General features: G+C 36.3%; 1 protein-coding gene and 1 pseudogene across 2 annotated transcripts in view; one reads left to right on the top strand and one right to left on the bottom strand.

The window, feature by feature from the left end:
• ADGRA3 (adhesion G protein-coupled receptor A3) overlaps positions 1-19,453 on the top strand; it is a 116,397-nt gene that overhangs the window by 45,831 nt on the left and 51,113 nt on the right. For both annotated transcript variants that reach the window (XM_029235563.1, XM_029235564.1), the window contains exons 4-7: positions 2,519-2,590; positions 9,305-9,376; positions 11,300-11,460; positions 13,093-13,306. In XM_029235563.1, coding sequence (XP_029091396.1) covers positions 2,519-2,590; positions 9,305-9,376; positions 11,300-11,460; positions 13,093-13,306 — 519 coding nt within the window. The remainder of the gene's footprint in view (positions 1-2,518; positions 2,591-9,304; positions 9,377-11,299; positions 11,461-13,092; positions 13,307-19,453) is intronic.
• Positions 4,484-4,853, bottom strand: LOC114902878 (annotated as a pseudogene).

Raw genomic sequence — 19,453 nt, forward strand, 5'->3', positions numbered from 1 at the left:
GACGTACCCTATCAAACTCTGGGGCTGAGGCTAAACCACCTTTGTTTCCACAGTCCCTCCTAGTGATTTTGATGCTGAAGTTAGAGAACTTCTAGAATATTTTCCTTCCAACTTGTTTTTCCAAAAGGAGGGAGGAGTGTGGCATCATATGGCCAGACGAGTCCACTCATTCTCTCCTGTGATCCACACCACTGTGTTCTGTTTTCTGGTAATAGGGAGATTAATACTGATAATATCTCCATGTCAAGGTAGAGATTGAATGAAACTTGACTGTTAATAAAAAGCAGGTTCATCAGGATGTTTCAAGGATACTATAGAATATCTTAGGTTCTCCATCCAGTTCTTTATCCTTCAGTAAATAATTTTTCAAGTACTACTATCCAAAATAAATATAATTCTTGTTCAGTAGCACTTAATTACTATTATTGTCCCAGATGTTGCCTTAGCATTTTTTCATTGCATTACACATTAAGTAGTCTCTTGTGTTCTTGCCTAGGGAGGTAATTGTCATTTATAATGTTCTTCCCACTAGAAAATTCATTCTTAATTCCAAACAGCTAACTTGTAATTGAACTTACGGTATACAGCTTGTAAGCTGAGAGAGTCCTATACGTAAACTCAATGAGATAATAAAGATATTCTGCTAGTTGCTTCTAGATTATAGGCAGTTTTTCTTATGAGGCCTTCAATCATTCATTCATTTCAATTGTGCATCTCACTCGGCAGCCACATGTAAAGTATTTTTATAAGTGTCCCATGCCTTTGCCTTTATTTTATAGATAATTTGGATCAGGAAGATTAAGTGGCTTACTGAAGAATAAACTACCAGAAGTAGGTAAAACCTAGACCCATTCAGTTTCTCCTTTGCTTTATCAACAAATTCAAGCTGATTCTCAATTCAAATGAAAACCCATTACCAATACCTAAATTCCATTTTAAATAGGTATAGCTGTAATGAAACTGTTTCCCAAAGAATCAGTGGTAGTTACACCATTTAAAGCTCAGAATTGGGACAGGATAATGAATAGAGCACAGAAATGCTAGTTTAAGCAACACTTCACAAGATGATGCCTAATTTTCTTAAACAGTAAAGCCCAGAAATAGAGGAAAATCAGCTGGAATTTTTAAAAAGTCCCACACGATTAAAAATACTTAGCGTTAATATTCTGAGGAGCTGGAGCACAGCAAGTGCAGATAAAGACTTTCATTGCTTAAGATTTTTTTTTTTTTAATCAAAAGTTTCCATAAGAAAGGGAAGGCAGTGCTATGAAATTTTTGGAAACCAGGATTACCTAAACTAGCTTTTGAAATATCTAGAGGAAAAAGTTAATGAGTAGGTACCGGATTCAAATGCAAAGTCTTTGTAATTTCTCTCGGACTAATACATTTTTTTCCCCATTACCAGGTATACGATTTAGAATCAGTTTTAATTTAGAAATGGGTGGTACAAGTCTCTAAAGAGTAACTCAGAGGGAAATTCAAAGAATATATGCTTTTCTATTACAGAGAATAATATGGGCATTGAAGAAAATATGATAAAAATATTTTTAAAATTTGGTTTAGAAAGTTTGTTTTAGTTCTTTTATTGAAATTCAGAATGATTAATAATTTCAAATCTAACAACTGAGAAAAATTAAGATTAATTGTTTTAGGGCTTTCATACTAAATCCACTGATGGAAAATGTTGCAAGCCATGCTGTCTCATTTGAAGAAATTGTCAGTTACCTCCCAATTAAAATGTAATCTGATTGAAATGTAAAATTGTATTCACTGTGCTTGGTGTGAAGAAAAATAGTGTAGAAAGATAGAACAAAATACTAAAATTATCACACAGTTAAAAGGAAAAAAGTTTCATGGCTTGAGGAGAAGAAAAAAATGGATAGAAAATAACATTTGATAGGAACTGTAAGAAGTTAGGAGTGACTGGAAAAAATGGGCCGTTACCTAGATATAGTTATAAAGTAATTTGACTTGGAGCATAAATGACAGATCTGTAAAATAAAAGCTAACTCAGTTGTTTTTTTTCATTACAGTCACAACTTCTGAGTATTTAAGGAATGAAATTAGAAAGCATTAAGTTTCAGATGTTCTTGAGGAAGTTAAAGTTTCGGCATTTTGGTAATTTGCCCTTTTACCCATTGTCCGTTGGATGTTGCCTGAGATCAGGCTCTGTTCCCTAACTTAACCTAGCATGATTAGCTGTGTAGATCATCACAGACAGTAAGATGGAGTCTCATTTTTACTTCTTCGGTTTTATCTTGAGTCATTTGACAGGAGTAAATGCTTGAAATATCAAGGGCACTGTAATTAAACAGCGTTTAGCCTGTATGTGCCAGAAGTAAGTGAAAGCAAGGATTATTTCTTCTCTCAGTGCTGCACTTGAGATAGGTGAATATTTCAGAGATGCTTAAAAGATAGGACTTGTGTGATACCTGGGTGCCATTCTTGAATATTGAATGTATGAAACCTTCATTAACCAAGAGAACTAATTGAAGACACTTTTTCCCTTTCTCTCTAGGGATCTGACAAACAATCGAATAGGGTGTCTGAATGCAGACATATTCCGAGGACTCACCAATCTGGTTAGGCTGTAAGTACCTCTTTCTTTCGTATTATAATACAAGGAAGCATTTGAACCAGTACCCAAATTTTTATGACCACCTATATGTTTAATATTAAAATAACAACTGTAGAGGTTACAGAAGTGGTAGGATATAAGGAGCTGGAAATTTAATCATGGAGATATAATGTCATCAGAACATAACAATGCATTATATCCTCCATCCCAAACACACACCACACACCACACACACACACACGCACACACGCACACACGCACACACACGCACACATGCACACACACCCACACACACACGATGTATACCCCAGGGAACATGTCCACATTGAGAGACGTGATCAAAGCTTTGCCACTTTGGGAAAATTTCTTGGAAGAGATGAAACTTGAGCTGATGATCCAGATCGTTAGAAAGGAAAAGAAGTCAAGCAAATGATAAAAGGAGGTAGAAATAAGATTGAGGCCAGTTTGTCAAGGTGAAGGCCGTTGGACTTATGAGTAAAATGACCATCTGAATCACACCTCTGACCTTGTGATTATAGGTGAGTTGTTTAGCTTTTCTCTTTTTCAAATGAAAAAGTAGATTAATAAAGTAAGTAAGTAAAGTAAGTTTACTTAATAAATAAAGATTAATAATACCTCAAAGTTATAAGTATTAATTAGCATTTGAATTATCTATACCTATATCTTATAATTTGTATCTAATATAAGTGCAGAACTTTGTATATGCCATCAAATATATTTTAATTTTATTTTTAAAATGGACTCTGAGAGTAACTAGAATTAAGTTCAGTTATCTATAATAGAGCTTTATACAAGACCATATGAAAAGCAGACTGAAGCTTAGAACTCATTCAACCCTAGGAAGCCACTGAAAGACATTGATGTGGGAAAATGGCATAAAATCATGATTTAGAGAAGAGCAATCTAGAAATAGGGTGCAGGGTGAAATGCAGGATTTAGGGGTAGAAGTTCTAGTATTGAGATCACCTATGCCTGGTTCTTTCTCTTTGTAGCTTTTTAGAATGTTTCTTCTGTTTCGTTCAAGTTAACTTTGAAAAAGCTATAGCGGCTTAAGTAGTGAGATCATTTCATGTGTACAGTAAGGGAGGGGTCTCCAAATCACTTGCCAGAACAGAATAATGTTACTCCTGCTTCTTAGTCAGCAAATTTGTATTTTTCAGTGTGCCCTTTAATTCTGGAGGAAAGATAGTTGGCCAAGTTTATGTTTTTAAACAAAAGATTGATTTGGTGTACAGCTTTACTCATAGCGAGAAATTAATTAAATCAATTACGGTTTCCCTTTTTGTAACTGGATTACAAACAATTTCATTTCAGTGCTTTCATTATCTCGAGAGTTTTGTATTTTGGGTTTTAAGGAATGTATAAGAATTGGCAAATTGAGGCGTTTATGGAGAAAATTTGTTATACTTTTGGGTAGCTATGAATCAAATAATGAAAAAGGGAGTCTGAAGTTTTTTGACCGTTTTCTTGACTTTAGTTTCAGATGGATATGTAGCTTTGGTCTAGGGATTTTTGACCCATCAGCAAATGTTCTTTAGGCAAAAGAGCTGTGTGGGACAGTGCTTACATTAAGGCAAGTTACTATATGCTTACTATTATTATTATTATTTGCCTCCTGCCTTACAAGCCAACGTTTTTGGAAGTTTTAGAGCTTGGATTGTCTCTTACATTTTTACCAATTCTCTGATACTTGTGAGAATTTACAGGTCATGGAACACAGTGGACATATATCCAGGTGAATCATTAAAACAGAAATAGCACTGCCACGTTTCCTACTTTGAGATTGATTGAGATGATTTTGTAGCCCATGTAATAATAGATGATGGTGGCTCTTTTTTTTAAGAAAACAAGTCCACAGTTGTATATATTTACTTTTCATTAAGTTTAAATCCATGAAGGGTATAGTGTCACACGGATTCTCTGTCCAATGGCCTTAGCAAGGAGGTTGCTTTGGAATTTAGAATGAACCATGATGCCACTGTTTCCATAAGCATAAGTTATCTTTTCCCAGATTACTCTGGTTTTGTTAGGTTTTCCACCAGGAGTTACTGTGTTGTTCTTTGTTTTGCGCACATAAGCACATCTCCTGCCTAGATAGAATTGTTTCATCTTGAGCATATACACCTTCAGTTTTCAGGAGAGCCGTTTGCTCCCTCTGGTTCCGTAGATCCCGCTTATAGCCAGGAAAAATGGCCTTGGACCACAGCCTTCCAGACATATTTGTCCTGTTAGAAGTCCTGTTCCCAGCAGGCCTCCACAGGGTCCAAGAAGGCTGAAATAGAAAGGGTGATGGTGGCTCTTTTAAATGCAACAATATGGCATATATAGAACTATACCTGGCATATCCTTTAAATACTGTTCTAAGAAAAATTGGCAATTGAGGTAGCTTCTTAACATTGAAGAATGCATTGCAGTGATAATTTGGGTTGACATAGTTCTAGAGCTGTGGATCAGGAAACTTTGAATGGGTGTTCTGTGTGGGCTGCTCCCTAAGCCAGGCTGTATGCCGGTTGTGAAGGCTGATAACAATTTGTATTTCAGACATGGAGAATAGCATTTTCTCAGTCTAACAGGTGGAAAAGAGAATCTGATTAGTTAAGGGACATGTAGTACATTTTTTTTTAACATCTTTATTGGAGTATAATTGCTTTACAATGGTGTGTTAGTATCTGCTTTATAACATAGTGAATCAGCTATACATATACATATGTCCCCATAGCTCCTCCCGCTGGCATCTCCCTCCCACCCTCCCTATCCCACCCCTCTAGGTGGTCACAAAGCACCGAGCTGATCTCCCTGTGCTATGCGGCTGCTTCCCACTAGCTATCTGTTTTACATTTGGTAGTGTATATATGTCAATGCCACTCTCTTACTTTGTCCCAACTTACCCTTCCCCCTCCCCATGTCCTCAAGTCCATTCTCTATGTTTTTTTTAGATTTCATATATATGTGTTAGCATACAGTATTTGTTTTTCTCTTTCTCACTTACTTGACTCTGTATGACAGACTCTAGGTCCATCCACCTCATGTAGTACATTTTTTAGGTTAGGAATCAGAGAAGCTCCCTAATTATTATTTCCCACCCCAAAGATTAAGTGTACAAAAGAAATCAGTCTAGAGTGGATCACTGTTCTAGCTGTTTCCTCAGCTACCTCTTCAGCTGAAATTTCTGGGTTACCCTGAAACTTGGGATCTTGGACTGACTTGGCCTTTTAGCCAAAGGAGCTGGAAACCTTGGCAGACACCCTGTTGCATTCTCACCCATACTTCTTATCATATCGAAACATCTTGGCTTTGGCGATTCAGTGTAAAAATTCAAAAATGGCTTTTTAAAAATACGTCAGAGGATTCAGTGGACTGGGGTGTGGTGGGTAAAATTGATTAATTCTATGTATTGATCTCTGCCTTTATTGATGGAGAAATTCTGGGAAGTGAAACCATCCTCCCAGAGATTCCCATTGTAACCCTAGGAGTAACTGACAGACAAAGATGGGACCCAATAATGGACTTCAGTGAAGTGTCTGTCCTTCACTTTCCTAAGTGACAGAGAAATTGACAGGAGATCAAAAAAAGCAAAGATTTCCTTTTTTTTTCTTTATGAATTTTGATCAGTTTAAAACCTATTTTCCCCTAAGAAAATTATACCTTTAATATTTTTCTATCAGAAATAATAGGTGAGTGACATTTATAAGAACTTCCTTTTTACAATTAAAAATTATTGGTGCTGTTAAGTAATAAACCATATAGAGAGATATGAAGCAAAAGTTAAATCTCCCCTTCATCACTTCAGACACACCCTTCTGAGATAGCATGTACTAACTGGTGTATATATTCTCAGATTTTTCTATCGTTCCCCCCCCATACATGTGAAATATATAGGCTTTCACATAGGGCTTTAAAAATGTGCTCTACTCGACATTTTACTTAAAAAATTTTTTACTGACGTATTCTTAATATCTTTTTAGGAGAATACATATTGATTTAGTTCATGTGAATAGCTATAGAACATTCCAAGTATAGAACAGATCATAATTTAGTCAATTATTCCTCTGTTAATGTAGATACTATCTGATTCCTTTCTTCCTCCTTTAACGAATCTGCCTTGGTAAACATTCCTGTATATACACAGATGCTGCATCATACACACTTAACTTACAGGAATACAAATATATCTGTGTAGCAAAAAGTGAGCAAAGAAAGATTGACAGAGTAAGAAACAACATGAGTGGGAGTAGGTGGATAATTCACCTACCACCCCATTCAGTAAACTACATTAGGACACAAGAGCGGTGTCTTCGCTGTGAACGTTGTCATTCTCAGTTTCCTTATGCTTCTTTTGGTGTAAGCACCTCAGAGCTGGAATGTGATTTTAATGTTTTAAAGTATGTGTAGGTTTTTATGGCCACCAGCCGAAGCCAGTTACTTCATAGGTGTCCAGCCAAACAAATAGCAGTCTGTTCCAACACTGGAGGAAAAATTGGTTTGTGTTGGTACTTACTGAGAGGATGGCATGTCTGTCTCCAATGTGATTGCCTCCTCTGTGATTTCCAAGGAAAAAAAAAATTTATAATACCTAATAATTAGAATAAAGTTACATAGTAATTAGAATCTAATGGTCCCTGTAAGCTGCAATTATTTTGTTTATACTTAAATCCTATATTTGTAGAATGTATTTTTATTTCCAACTTACTACTATGGACTCTTTCAAAGCATCGAAAAAAATATTACAGGTAATTGTATAAGGAACCTCCATGGACCCATCAATCAGTTTCAACACTTAGTAACTCATAGCCAGTCTTGTTTTAGTTACACCTCACATCTCTTGTCTTCCTGCGTACATTTTAAAGTAAATCCCAGAAGTCATATAATTTCACATAGGGTACCTTCATAAAAGTATAGTTGTTCATTTTAATTGCATCTAGGTTACTTTCTTAAAATGTTACAGTGATTTACACTCCATCAGCTGTACCCTTTTCGAAATCCACATTCAGTATTCACTCTGATAGGCCAAAAAAGAAAAGGGCATCGCTTTCATGGTTCTTTTGATTTGCAAGTATTCTTTTTGTTTTTTAAGTTCCTAGGCAATTCTTTTATGAAGATCAAAATTATTTTATCCAGCCTTTTTTCTATCAAAAAAATCCTAAGGCAATAAAAATGAATCCAGTGATGTTCTTACTGAAATCCATTATATCAGTATATTAATTTGTGAGGGATTGGTGTTTGTATAATATTAAGTCTTCCCATCCAGGAATACATTGCTGCAGGTGTCATGGTAACAGCTGACCTCTCCCCCATCAATTCTCTTTCCTCTCCTCACTGGAGAATCCACCTACGCAATTGTCACTTTCTTCCACACTTGAAGGATGAAACTCAGACTCTGGAGGAGAGGCAGGCCTCCTTGCAGGTCTCAGGACTTCTTCCTTGAGAACTCTAGGTCCAAATATTATCATTCTTTTTTTTTTAAATTATTTTTTAAAATTTATTTTTGGCTGCATTGGGTCTTCGTTGTTGCATGCGGGCTTTCTCTAGTTGCAGCGAGCAGGGGCTACTCGGCGAGCAGGGGCTACTCTTCGTTGTGGTGCGCAGGCTTCTCATTGCAGTGGCTTCTCTTTTACGGAGCCCGGGCTCTAGGTGTGCTGTGGCACGAGGGCTCAGTAGTTGTGGCTCACGGGCTCTAGAGCACAGGCTCAGTAGTTGTGGTGCCCGGGTGTAGTTGCTCTGTGGCATGTGGGATATTCCTGGACCAGGGCTCGAACCCGTGTCCCCTGCACTGACAGGCGGATTCTTAACCACTGTGCCACAGGGGAAGTCCCAAAATTTTATCATTCTTGTTACTACAATAGGCACAGAAAAGATCTTGTGATGGTTGGACCATGCTGCCATTTTCCCAGAGTCCTTGCTAGTGCCTCCTAAAGGTGGGGTCTGAACAGTCAGCCACCACAATTGAGCACCTACTGTATACCCCAGTTTGTTACTAGCTGACAGAGGTACCCCAGTAAATAAGACACACAAGTCCTTCCTCTCCTGGAGCTTATAGTCAAGCATGGAAGAAATCACAAACAATGATTTGGTCAAAGCACGATGGGTGTAACAAACTACTCATGTTGTAGCATAAGTTGTTCTGCAATTCATACAAAACTCTGCAAGTGTTTAGGTATTAAAGCCGTGATACAGGGGGAAACGAGAGAGGTTAAGTAATTTGCCCAAAGCCAACACGGAATTCTATCCCAAGTCTTTCGTCTTAAACCCTGGACTCATTTCACTCTGCCAACGTATTTTACTGGGTTACTGTCAGCTGTTGTTGGCCCTTCAGACCCTCCTTTTCCATGTTTTTTAAAGTTTTTGCTTTCTTATGTGATACTGAGTGAACACATGAAGAATAATTCTTGTTTCAATGAGAGTATGACTGAAGATCTAGTTCAGGAAGTCAACTTTGAGGTTCACATGATATTTGATAGAAAAATCCTTATCCAGCGGTAATTTTAAATAATTTTGTTTACTGCCTTATATAAGGTTAAGAACAATTTTCTTCTTCAACTTTGGAGAAAATATTTACTAGATGTTTCTCTTCATAAGATTTAAAACAACTTTCATAAATTCTTTATAACAGTAGTTAATGATAGGACATTTTAGGAAATATAAAATAGATAAAATGGTATATAATTGTTAGCATTTCTTAAAGTGTAATTATTTCCTTTTTTCCAGGAACCTTTCAGGGAATTTGTTTTCATCATTATCTCAAGGAACTTTTGATTATCTTGGCTCATTACGATCTTTGTAAGTAAGAATTTTCCTCCTGTTTTAGTAAATATATTTTAGTGTTTTAAAATTAAAAAGTTATTATATGGCTTAAGAGACTTCATAGGAAAAGCTTGTGATTTTGCAATAATTAGAATCTCACTTGAGAACTTGCATTCACATTGAAAAACATACCATAAACCTTAATAATGTGTTTCAGGCTGGGACAACCATTTTCTCCTTAGAATACTACTCTATCTCTCTAATTTATACTTAAAGTAAATAAATTGGTAATTTTTTCTCTTTGTATTTCCAAATCAGAAAATATTTTGTTCAGCTAATTAAATTCCCAAAGTATAAAATATGCCTCCCTCCTTATGAAGAATTTATAGGGCTTCCCTGGTGGCGCAGTGGTTGAGAGTCCACCTGCCGATGCAGGGAACACAGGTTCATGCCCCGGTCCGGGAAGATCCCACATGCCGCAGAGCGGCTGGGCCCGTGAGCTATGGCCGCTGAGCCTGCGCGTCCAGAGCCTGTGCTCCGCAACGGGAGAGGCCACAACAGTGAGAGGCCCACGTACCGAAAAAAAAAAAAAAGAATTTATGGTTAAGACTATGTTAGGCTTTAGCGATTTAATTTTATCCTGTAACTCCGTCCCCCAAACTGAATTCACAACTTATTACTGACATTTCTAGACATGCTTACATAGAATGCCTGCTTTATGAAGTCAGCGTAAGGTCATATTTACATAATTCTCTGTAGCTTTAGAACTGGCTGATTTTTCCCCCCAAAATACAGTTTTATTAAGTGCGAGATTGTATAGGAGTTACTTTTGAAGCTAACTGTCTTTTCAGATAAACCTTAATATATTTCAAAGTATAAGTTATAATGATTTCTATTGGAATTACAGTTAAACATAATGTTTTTCAAATTTTTATGGTATATAACATATGGGCTTGAGTCTCTTTTTCCAGTGAAAAATGTCTTCTCTGCCAGATGTCTCTGTTTGATGTATGCTGACTTCTTCCCTTTTTTCCCTTCCCTCCTCCTCATCTTTCGTTTTCTAAATTTATCATTTCAGTCTCATTTAGCAGTTTTCATTGGGATGTAGCTGATAGGTTAGGCGCTCACGGTGCTTCTCCCCATGGCAGACATATGTATGTACTTCTAGAATCACACGGCATCAAACTCTATCTGGTCTTTTTGGTACTGCTACGGTTCTTATCCAGAAAACTGCTTTTTAGTGCAAACATCTCCTTTTAGTGGGCTCATGTCAGCCATTTCTGTGAAGTTTAGGAAATAAAGGCTAAAAATAATCTGGCTTTTGAGACCCTGGATAGCAGCAATGTAGGAAGCATTTTCATCCAAAAATTGGGCAAAATTGCCGGTGTTTATAACTGATCGTGCTGGAAACTGACCAGAAGGTGGTGCTTAGGAATTAGAAGTCAGCCAGTCATCCTAGTCAGATAAACAGGATATAACCATGTGAAACAGTCATATATTGCTGTATGTTGCCAGAACTAACAGAGTTTGCAGGTATTTAAGCCAAGAACATGGCAGTGATGCTGGAAAAATTGAGGAAGGCTTCAAGATCCAGTATTTGTGCCACAGACTTGATGAAAGGGTAACAGTTTGATAGACACAAAGGATGGGGATGTGGTATTCCAGTACCCTGGGCTTCAGGAGTTTGTTACGTAGATGAGGAATAGATTTTGTTCACGTACCAACGTTGATTGAAACTGGAGTCACTCCCCGAATCAGTGGGGAAGGGAGCTGGGGTCAGGCATTTGGCGCCATCTCAAGGGAAAGGAGACCATAACCAGTTGATGGTACAGTATGTGCCGTAGCATGGTAAGAGTGGGCAGGAATGTGCTTGCCACCCAAAGGGTAAAGCCAACATAAAGCAAAAATGCGATTTAATTCATTCACCATAACCTCTACATGGCATTTTGTATGCTACAGAGAATTTCAGACTGAGTATCTGCTGTGTGATTGTAACATACTGTGGATGCATCGCTGGGTGAAGGAGAGAAACATCACGGTACGGGACACACGGTGTGTTTATCCTAAGTCTCTTCAGGCCCAGCCAGTCACAGGTGTGAAGCAGGAGTTGTTGACGTGCGGTAAGGAAGACAAACTGAGAAAGGGTTAACTGTATTTTACTTGCTCTCTTGTTTTTCCTGACAAACTGCAGAGTTCTGTTTACACATTGGGACTGATTACAACTGTCAGTCTTCATAGATTTGATAATATTTAGTTTTTGCTGACAATTAAGTCAGCTGGATTAAAAAACATTTTTTCGATTGGTGTTTAAAGTTCTTAGGTTCTGAACAGCTTTCTTTATGAAATCCAGTTTCAATAAATAGTATAGATCTTCAGATTTTCTAACAGCAAATCAGGAATTTGTTGATAGTAATAAAATCTCAGGGTACAATCGCACATTTTGTTGGTGGGGTGTGAATTGATACAGCCTTTTTGAAGGATAGTTTGGCAATATGTATTGGTGTTCTTAAAGAATTGATACAACTTCATATAGTAATTCTGCATGTAGGGGTTAATTCTTAAGAAATCATCAGTCGTTTGTGTAAATCTTCAGACTTTGTGAACATATCCTAAATTCTCAAAACTAGGGCATTGGTTTAATTATGGCACATCAATTCAGTGAAATAGTATGCAGCTATCGAAAATCATGAATTTTAAGAATATCTGAAGGCTTGAGGGAAATAACACATTTACCATGTGCTAAATGAAAAACAAAAAACAGAAAACCAAAAACAGTCCTTAAAATGATAGAGGTAGGTTCTAGTTTAGTCTTTGTGTTTGAAAATAGACAACTGTATCCGTTTTTTCCATTTATTTTTATTATCATTATTGTTTCACATGTAAAATATGCTCATTGGATTAAAGATTTATGAAAAGAAATAATATGTACATATATCAAATTACCTTGGCGTACACTTTAAATAACTTATAATTTTGTCAGTTATACCTCCATAAAGCTGGGGGAAAAATGAAAAACTAAAAGAAGAAAAAAACAAAGCCCATACTTACATTCTTATCACTCATAGGTAGCTAATGTCAAGGATACCTTGGTGTATCATCTTCTATACCTTTTTATTATGTTTTGTCCAAAATATCATACTCTAATGTTATTTTGTAACCTTTTGTAACTGGAAATGGTGTAAACTTGTTTCCTCATCATATAAGAGATGCATACCAATCCATTATATAGATGTGGCCATAACTTTTATTTTTTCATTACAGAGATGTAGCCATAGCAATTTCCTTATTACTGCAGATTTAGGTTAATAATTTCTCACTCTATAAACATTAAAAGGATTAATTTCCTTGTGTACATCTTTACATATTAGCTATTTAGGATAGAATACTACTAAAAGTAGAATTATTGTGTTAGACAAAGGGACTAAATATTTTAAAGGCTTTTAATGAGCCAAGAGATTTGTGTACATTTTTGCATGTGTAGTTAAAATTTCTTTTATTTTTCTTACTGGAAGGAAATACATCAGCTTTGTAAAAGTTGATATGAAATGGTTTCATTTTAATTTTTCTTAACGGTGTTTTCATCTTGGACCGTCTTAATTCAGTAATAGCTTTGTTGATACTAACATTAGAATGCTGATAACTGATGAATTTGTTTTTCCATTTTTAAAATTTCAATTAGAATTTCTATAATTTTAAACTTTGGAGTGTGAATATTGTATTTGTTAACTGAGTCTTTATTTTACTGTCTCTAGATCCTCCCCTTGAATTACCATCTTTCTACATGACTCCATCTCATCGTCAAGTTGTGTTTGAAGGAGACAGCCTTCCTTTCCAATGCATGGCTTCATATATTGATCAAGACATGCAAGTGTTATGGTATCAGGATGGGCGAATAGTGGAAACTGATGAATCCCAAGGTATCTTTGTTGAAAAGAACATGATTCACAACTGCTCATTGATTGCAAGGTAAACTTTTTTTCGATGAGAAATTGTCTCTCTGGATTTTATCATTTCAGAATTGTACTGTTTAGTTAGAATTTGAATGAATATGTTACCTTCTTGAATTTAGAAAAGAAAACTTCTGACATTTCTTTTCCTGATTGTTACTTATCTTCTAAAATTAAATAGCTATCTTTTCCATCCAGTTTTGGAGGAAAAAAACATAGGATAAAAGGGAAACACTGTTTAAAAGTGAGAGACTTTTTGTTTAAAGTCTCAAGAGGAAAAAATGTAAACTTTTAGTGCCATACTTAATTTCTGACAATTTCCTGCTACTAATAAGCTTAGAATTTCACTTTTGGGAATCACCTAATTTTCACTGTCTTAAGATTAATGTAGCATTTTAAGATACTTCCTTTTTTCACCCCACTAGTATAAAAGAATATAACACCTGTCAACCCACGATTGGTGCAAGCACAACAATAGTTAATTCGAATGAACTTAAAGTACAAAAAACAGGATAAAAATAAATATGTTATCACATCATATTTTATTTTGGTAAAATCTTAATCTGTAGGTATTGAATTTTCTCTTTCCTTCTCTCTTTCTGTCTCTGTGTATCTCTCCAAGCCTTTTTCCATCTCTCTCTGTCTTTCCTTCCTACCAATTCCATAAAGATAGACCTCAGCTTGAATATTGAAGAGTAGATCTGTAGTTTCTCAACTCTCTCCTGGGGCACTGTAGGGTAGTATTACAAAAGCATCATGAAAAAATTACCAAGAAACTAAAAGCTGTCTGAGTTGAGACTCAGGTTTGGGAATTTTGAGGTTCGAATATTCTATTTTAAAATATCTTTCTCTTCTGAGATTTCCTAACTGTCTGTTAGAAGCATATTTTCATTTGTGTCTTTTAACTTTTATAGTAGATACCCTTAAATCCTTGCTTTCATATTCCAGTATCTGGGTCATCTTGGGCTCATCACCTTGACTATTTTTCTTATGAATATGGTTTATATTTCCCTATTTAAAAAATATTGTTTATATGTCTGGTAACATTGGATTGTATCCTGGACATTGTGAATAATTTGCTATAGAAAAGTAGACAGAGTACAGCTTATGGGACAAATCTGGCCTATGAATGTTTTTTTATAGTTTTAAATGGTTACATTTCAAATGGTTATAAAAGTACCTACATAATATTCTCAGTGTTGCTCCTTGGTCAGCAAAGCCTAAAGTATTTACTATCTGGCCTTCAAAGAAAAAGTTTGCTGACCCCTGACTCTGGATTCCTTTGTATTCTTCTCAAGACAGCTAGTTTTGTTTCATTGAACAGTTACCTTGGTTAAATTCAGACTCCAGATCTGGCTTTTCTGTATTAGGCAGCCACTGAAATCTGCTTGGTGTTTGCCCTGTCTGCATGGAGGTCAGGGTCAGTTAAAGAGCTGGGTGGATTTTATATGCAGAAGTTTGGGCTTCCAGCCAGGCTCCTTTCTACCTCTGTCCTCTGACTTTTCAACCAGTAAGATTTTGAGTTTCTATTTGAATAATGCCTGCCCTTGGGCAAAAGCCATTAAAAAAATTTCCTGGTTACTCCCCACTGCCATTCCCTTCTTCCTACTGTCAGGTCCTCTTTGGTTTCTGCTTGCTTTGGATCACTCTCCATGTGTTCAGATAGTTATCATTTTGTAGTTTTGTTCACAGCTTATAACTAACTGTTAATTGCAGGGAGGGTGGTTTGATAGGAGCCACTCTGCTATTACCAGAAGCAGAGTTCTTTTATTAGGGGATAAGATTGTTAGGAAAGTTTTTTAAATGTTCTTTGCACTTAATATTAAGTTCTAGTGACAAGATTCTAATTGTTACATTATTTTTACTGTGTGATGATTTCACAAGTGTATACATATGTCAAAACATACCAAATTGTATATATATATGTATTTTTTTGGCTGCGTTGGGTCTTGGTTGCCGTGAAAGCTGCGGCGAGCAGGGGCTACTCTCCGTTGTGGTGCGTGGGCTTCTCATTGCAGTGGCTTCCCTTGTTGCGGAGCACAGGCTGTAGGCGCTCGGCTTCAGTAGTTGTGGCACGCGGACCCATGGGCTCAGTAGTTGTGGTGCACGGGCTTAGTTGCTCCGCGGGATGTGGGATCTTCCCGGACCAGGGATAGAACCTGTATCCCCTGCATTGGCAGGCAGATTCTTAACCACTGTGCCACCAGGGAAGTCCCCAAATTGTATATTTTAAGCAGTTTATTTTCTGAGTAGACAATAATTGACATATAATACAACAATAAAGCTTTAAAAATGTAATAGAACCCTTTTCTGAATAAAAGAGCCTTATTTTTTTAAATTTTATTGAAAAGTATAGTTGATTTACAGTGTTGTGTTAATTTCTGCTCTACAGCAAAGTGACTGAATTATATATTATTCTTTTTCATATTCTTTTCCATTATTGTTTATCACAGGATATTGAATATAGTTCCAAGAGCTTTAATTTAACTCTTAAATTTTGTAGCTATAAAGTAACTAGCTTTACTTTATAAATTTATTTCTGTAAGTCACGTTTAAATTAATCTAAATTCCTTTAGCATTACAAAAAAATTAATTCTAAGGATAGCAACTTCACCTAACATTTTTTTGTTGGTAGGGACACTTACCAAAGTGAAAATCTTTCATATGAAGACTGAGAAGTCCTTTACACAGAGTTAATCCCAGAATAATAAAGAAGTTGTAGGAAAAGAAAATATGTGGTTATTGGACTGGTTTACCTTATACAGCTCTTGATTCTTCATTGGTCTCCTCCTGTCGTTGATCCTTCATTAGTAAGAATCAGAGTTTGTATTTTTCCTAGACACTGAAATTGAAGCTACCTCCTTCCCCTCAAATCTCCTAATATGTCGTGTTGAGGATTCCTGAAAAATTTATTCCGATAATTGGTTTTAGACATTGAAGGTATTGCTGAAAGTTGGGTTAGGACCGTTTTCCCCAGAGGGTATGCTAATGTGTCCTGGGGTGCCACAGTGTGTTAACGGAGGTGCTGTGTGGTATTATAAGTGTTTGAGCATAGTGATACTGGTCATTAGTGAGACACGACACAGCTACCAGCTCCAGGCAGTTAGGGTGTTGAATTTACATGATGCTGCATCCCTTTTGCTGGTGCCATACTTTAGATAATGGGATTTTGACAGTTACTATGGTGCAAAGAAAGTAGTGTGTGAAAATAATTTTGGAGCAAGGAATATGGATATCACTGTTTGATCTGTATCTAATGTTTGATTAATTTTGGAGTGCCCAATAGGCCCGCGCAACCCATTAGGAAGTAGTTGTGGTTAAGAATGAAATACTTATTTTAATTGATGTGTGTTTTTTTTCAAATGGCTACTAAGTTATTAGGACATATATACACAGTTTTAGGATTGCATTTAGTCATTGGAACCACCCTAGGTTTTTTTTTGTTTTTCTATTTTATTCTGTTATAGTCAATTGCATTTTTTTAACATCTTTATTGGAGTATAATTGCTTTACAATGTTGTGTTAGCTTCTGCTGTATAACAAGGTGAATCAGCTCTACGTATACATATAACCCCATACCCCCTTCTTCTTGCATCTCCCTCCTACCCTCCCTATTCCACCCCTCTAGGTGGTCACAAAGCACCGAGCTGATCTCCCTGTGCTATGCGGCTACTTCCCACTAGCTATCTGTTTTACATTTGGTAGTGTATATACGTCAATGCTACTCTCTCACTCGTCCCAGCTTACCCTCTCCTGCACCCTGTCCTCCAGTCCATTTTCTACGTCTGCGTCTTTATTCCTCTCCTGCCCCTAGGTTCATCAGAACCATTTTTTTTTTTTTAGATTCCATATATATGTGTTAGCATACGGTATTTATTTTTCTCTTTCTGGCTTACTGCACTCTGACTGGCTTACTGACTCTCTAGGTCCATCCACCTCACTACAAATAACTCAGTTTCATTTCTTTTTATGGCTGAGAAATATTCCGTTGTATATATGTGCCACATCCTCTTTATCCATTCATCTGTCAATGGACACTTAGGTTGCTTCGATGTCCTGGCTATTGTAAATAGTGCTGCAGTGAACATTGTGGTACGTGACTCTTTTTGAATTGTTTTTCTCGGGGTATATGCCCAGAAGTGGGATTGCTGGGTCATATGGTAGTTCTACTTTTAGTTTTTTAAGGAACCTACGTACTGTTCTCCATAGTGGCTGTATCAATTTACATTCCCACCAACAGTACAAGAGGGTTCCCTTTTCTCCACACCCTCTCCAGCATTTATTGTTTGTGGATTTTTTGATGATGGCCATTCTGACCGGTGTGAAGTGATACCTCATAGTAGTTTTGATTTGCATTTCTCTAATGATTAGTGATGTTGAGCATCCTTTCATGTGTTTGTTGGCAATCTGTATCTCTTCTTTGGAGAAATGTGTATTTAGGTCTTCTGCCCATTTTTGGATTGGGTTGTTTGTTTTTTGCTATTGAGCTGCATGAGCTGCTTGTAAATTTTGGAGATTAATCCTTTGTCAGTTGCTTCATTTGCAAATATTTTCTCCCATTCTGAGGGTTGTCTTTTCATCTTGTTTATGGTTTCCTTTGCTGTACCAAAGCTTTGAAGTTTCATTAGGTCCCATTTGTTTATTTTTGTTTTTATTTCCATTTCTCTAGGAGGTGGGTCAAAAAGGATCTTGCTGTGATTTATGTCATAGGGTGTTCTGCCTATGTTTTCCTCGAAGAGTTTTATAGTGTCTGGCCTTACATTTAGGTCTTTAATCCATTTTGAGTTTATTTTTGTGTATGGTGTTAGGGAGTGTTCTAATTTCATTCTTTTACATGTACCTGTCCAGTTTTCCCAGCACCACTTATTGAAGTGGCTGTCCTTTCTCCACTGTACATTCCTGCCTCCTTTATCAAAGATAAGGTGACTGTATGTGCATGGGTTTATCTCTGGGCTTCCTATCCTGTTCCATTGATGTACATTTCTGTTTTTGTGCAGTACCATACTGTCTTGATTACTGTAGCTTTGTAGTATAGTCTGAAGTCAGGGAGCCTCATTCCTCCAGCTTCATTTTTCTTTCTCAAGATTACTTTGGCTATTTGGGGTCTTTTTTGTTTCCATACAAACTGTAAAATTTTTTGTTCTAGTTCTGTGAAAAATACCATTGGTAGTTTGATAGGGATTGCATTGAATCTGTAGATTGCTTTCACCCTAGTTGTTTCTTTGAGGCTAGGGGGATTGTGGAAGTTATCTAGTCAGTGAAGGAACCATGAACCAAGAAAATTTGGGGATCTCTGGATTAGGGAATGCTTTTTATTGCCAAAAATTTTTATACACTTCCTAGTTCGATAGAGTTATGCAAAGTATAATGTTTGACAGACTTTCTGGTTATTTAAATTTAATGTCAAACTCTTCTGTGTCATTTTACCTTGAATATATTTATTTCAATGTTTTAGTTTGTTTACTAACTTAGTAAAGATGCTATTTTCTTTGGTTCAGAATCACAGTGCCTCAAAGTCTTTATTAGAACATTTGTTGTTGTATAGCCATTAATGATTTTAGGAAGCTAGAAAAATGTGTTTTAATTTCAAGGCATTATTTTGTTAAGTTAATTAAAATTATACATGCTTTATGTCTAATGATTTATTTGTATCTACATGAAAGCAAAGTATAGTAGATCATGTGGGGGGAATAAAGTTTAATTGAAGGTTCTGACATTTGCTCTTTAATTAATAGTTTTTATATTAGAGAATTATGATTTCATCTTGAAAGTTGAATTTTCTGACAGCTCTTTAGAAATACAGCTGTTATTATAAGTTGAAGTGTACTTTTAAATGGAAAGCTACTTTTGTTAAAGCATTAATTGGTAATTTATTAAATCTTTTTAGAGACTTAACAGGTTTTAACTCCTTTTCCACAAAATATTTCATCTTAAATATTAATTACACACTTCATAATATTAGTCTTCTTCATGCTTGAGTATGGACCTGAAAAGGTAGATATAACTTGGAAACTATTAGTTTTTTTTTTTAATTATTTTGTTTTTGATTTTTTTCTTTTTTTTTTTTGTTTTTTTTTCTTTCTCCTGTTTTGGCCCTCCCCCTTGTGGAGCCCCAGTCTTGGCACACACGCTCTGCCGCCGGCGCCGCGGCCGTGCCACCCCGGCC

The sequence above is a fragment of the Monodon monoceros genome, unplaced genomic scaffold, assembly GCF_005190385.1.
Source record: "Monodon monoceros isolate NGI ecotype Baffin Bay Population unplaced genomic scaffold, NGI_Narwhal_1 Super_Scaffold_20, whole genome shotgun sequence".
NCBI lineage: Eukaryota > Metazoa > Chordata > Mammalia > Artiodactyla > Monodontidae > Monodon > Monodon monoceros.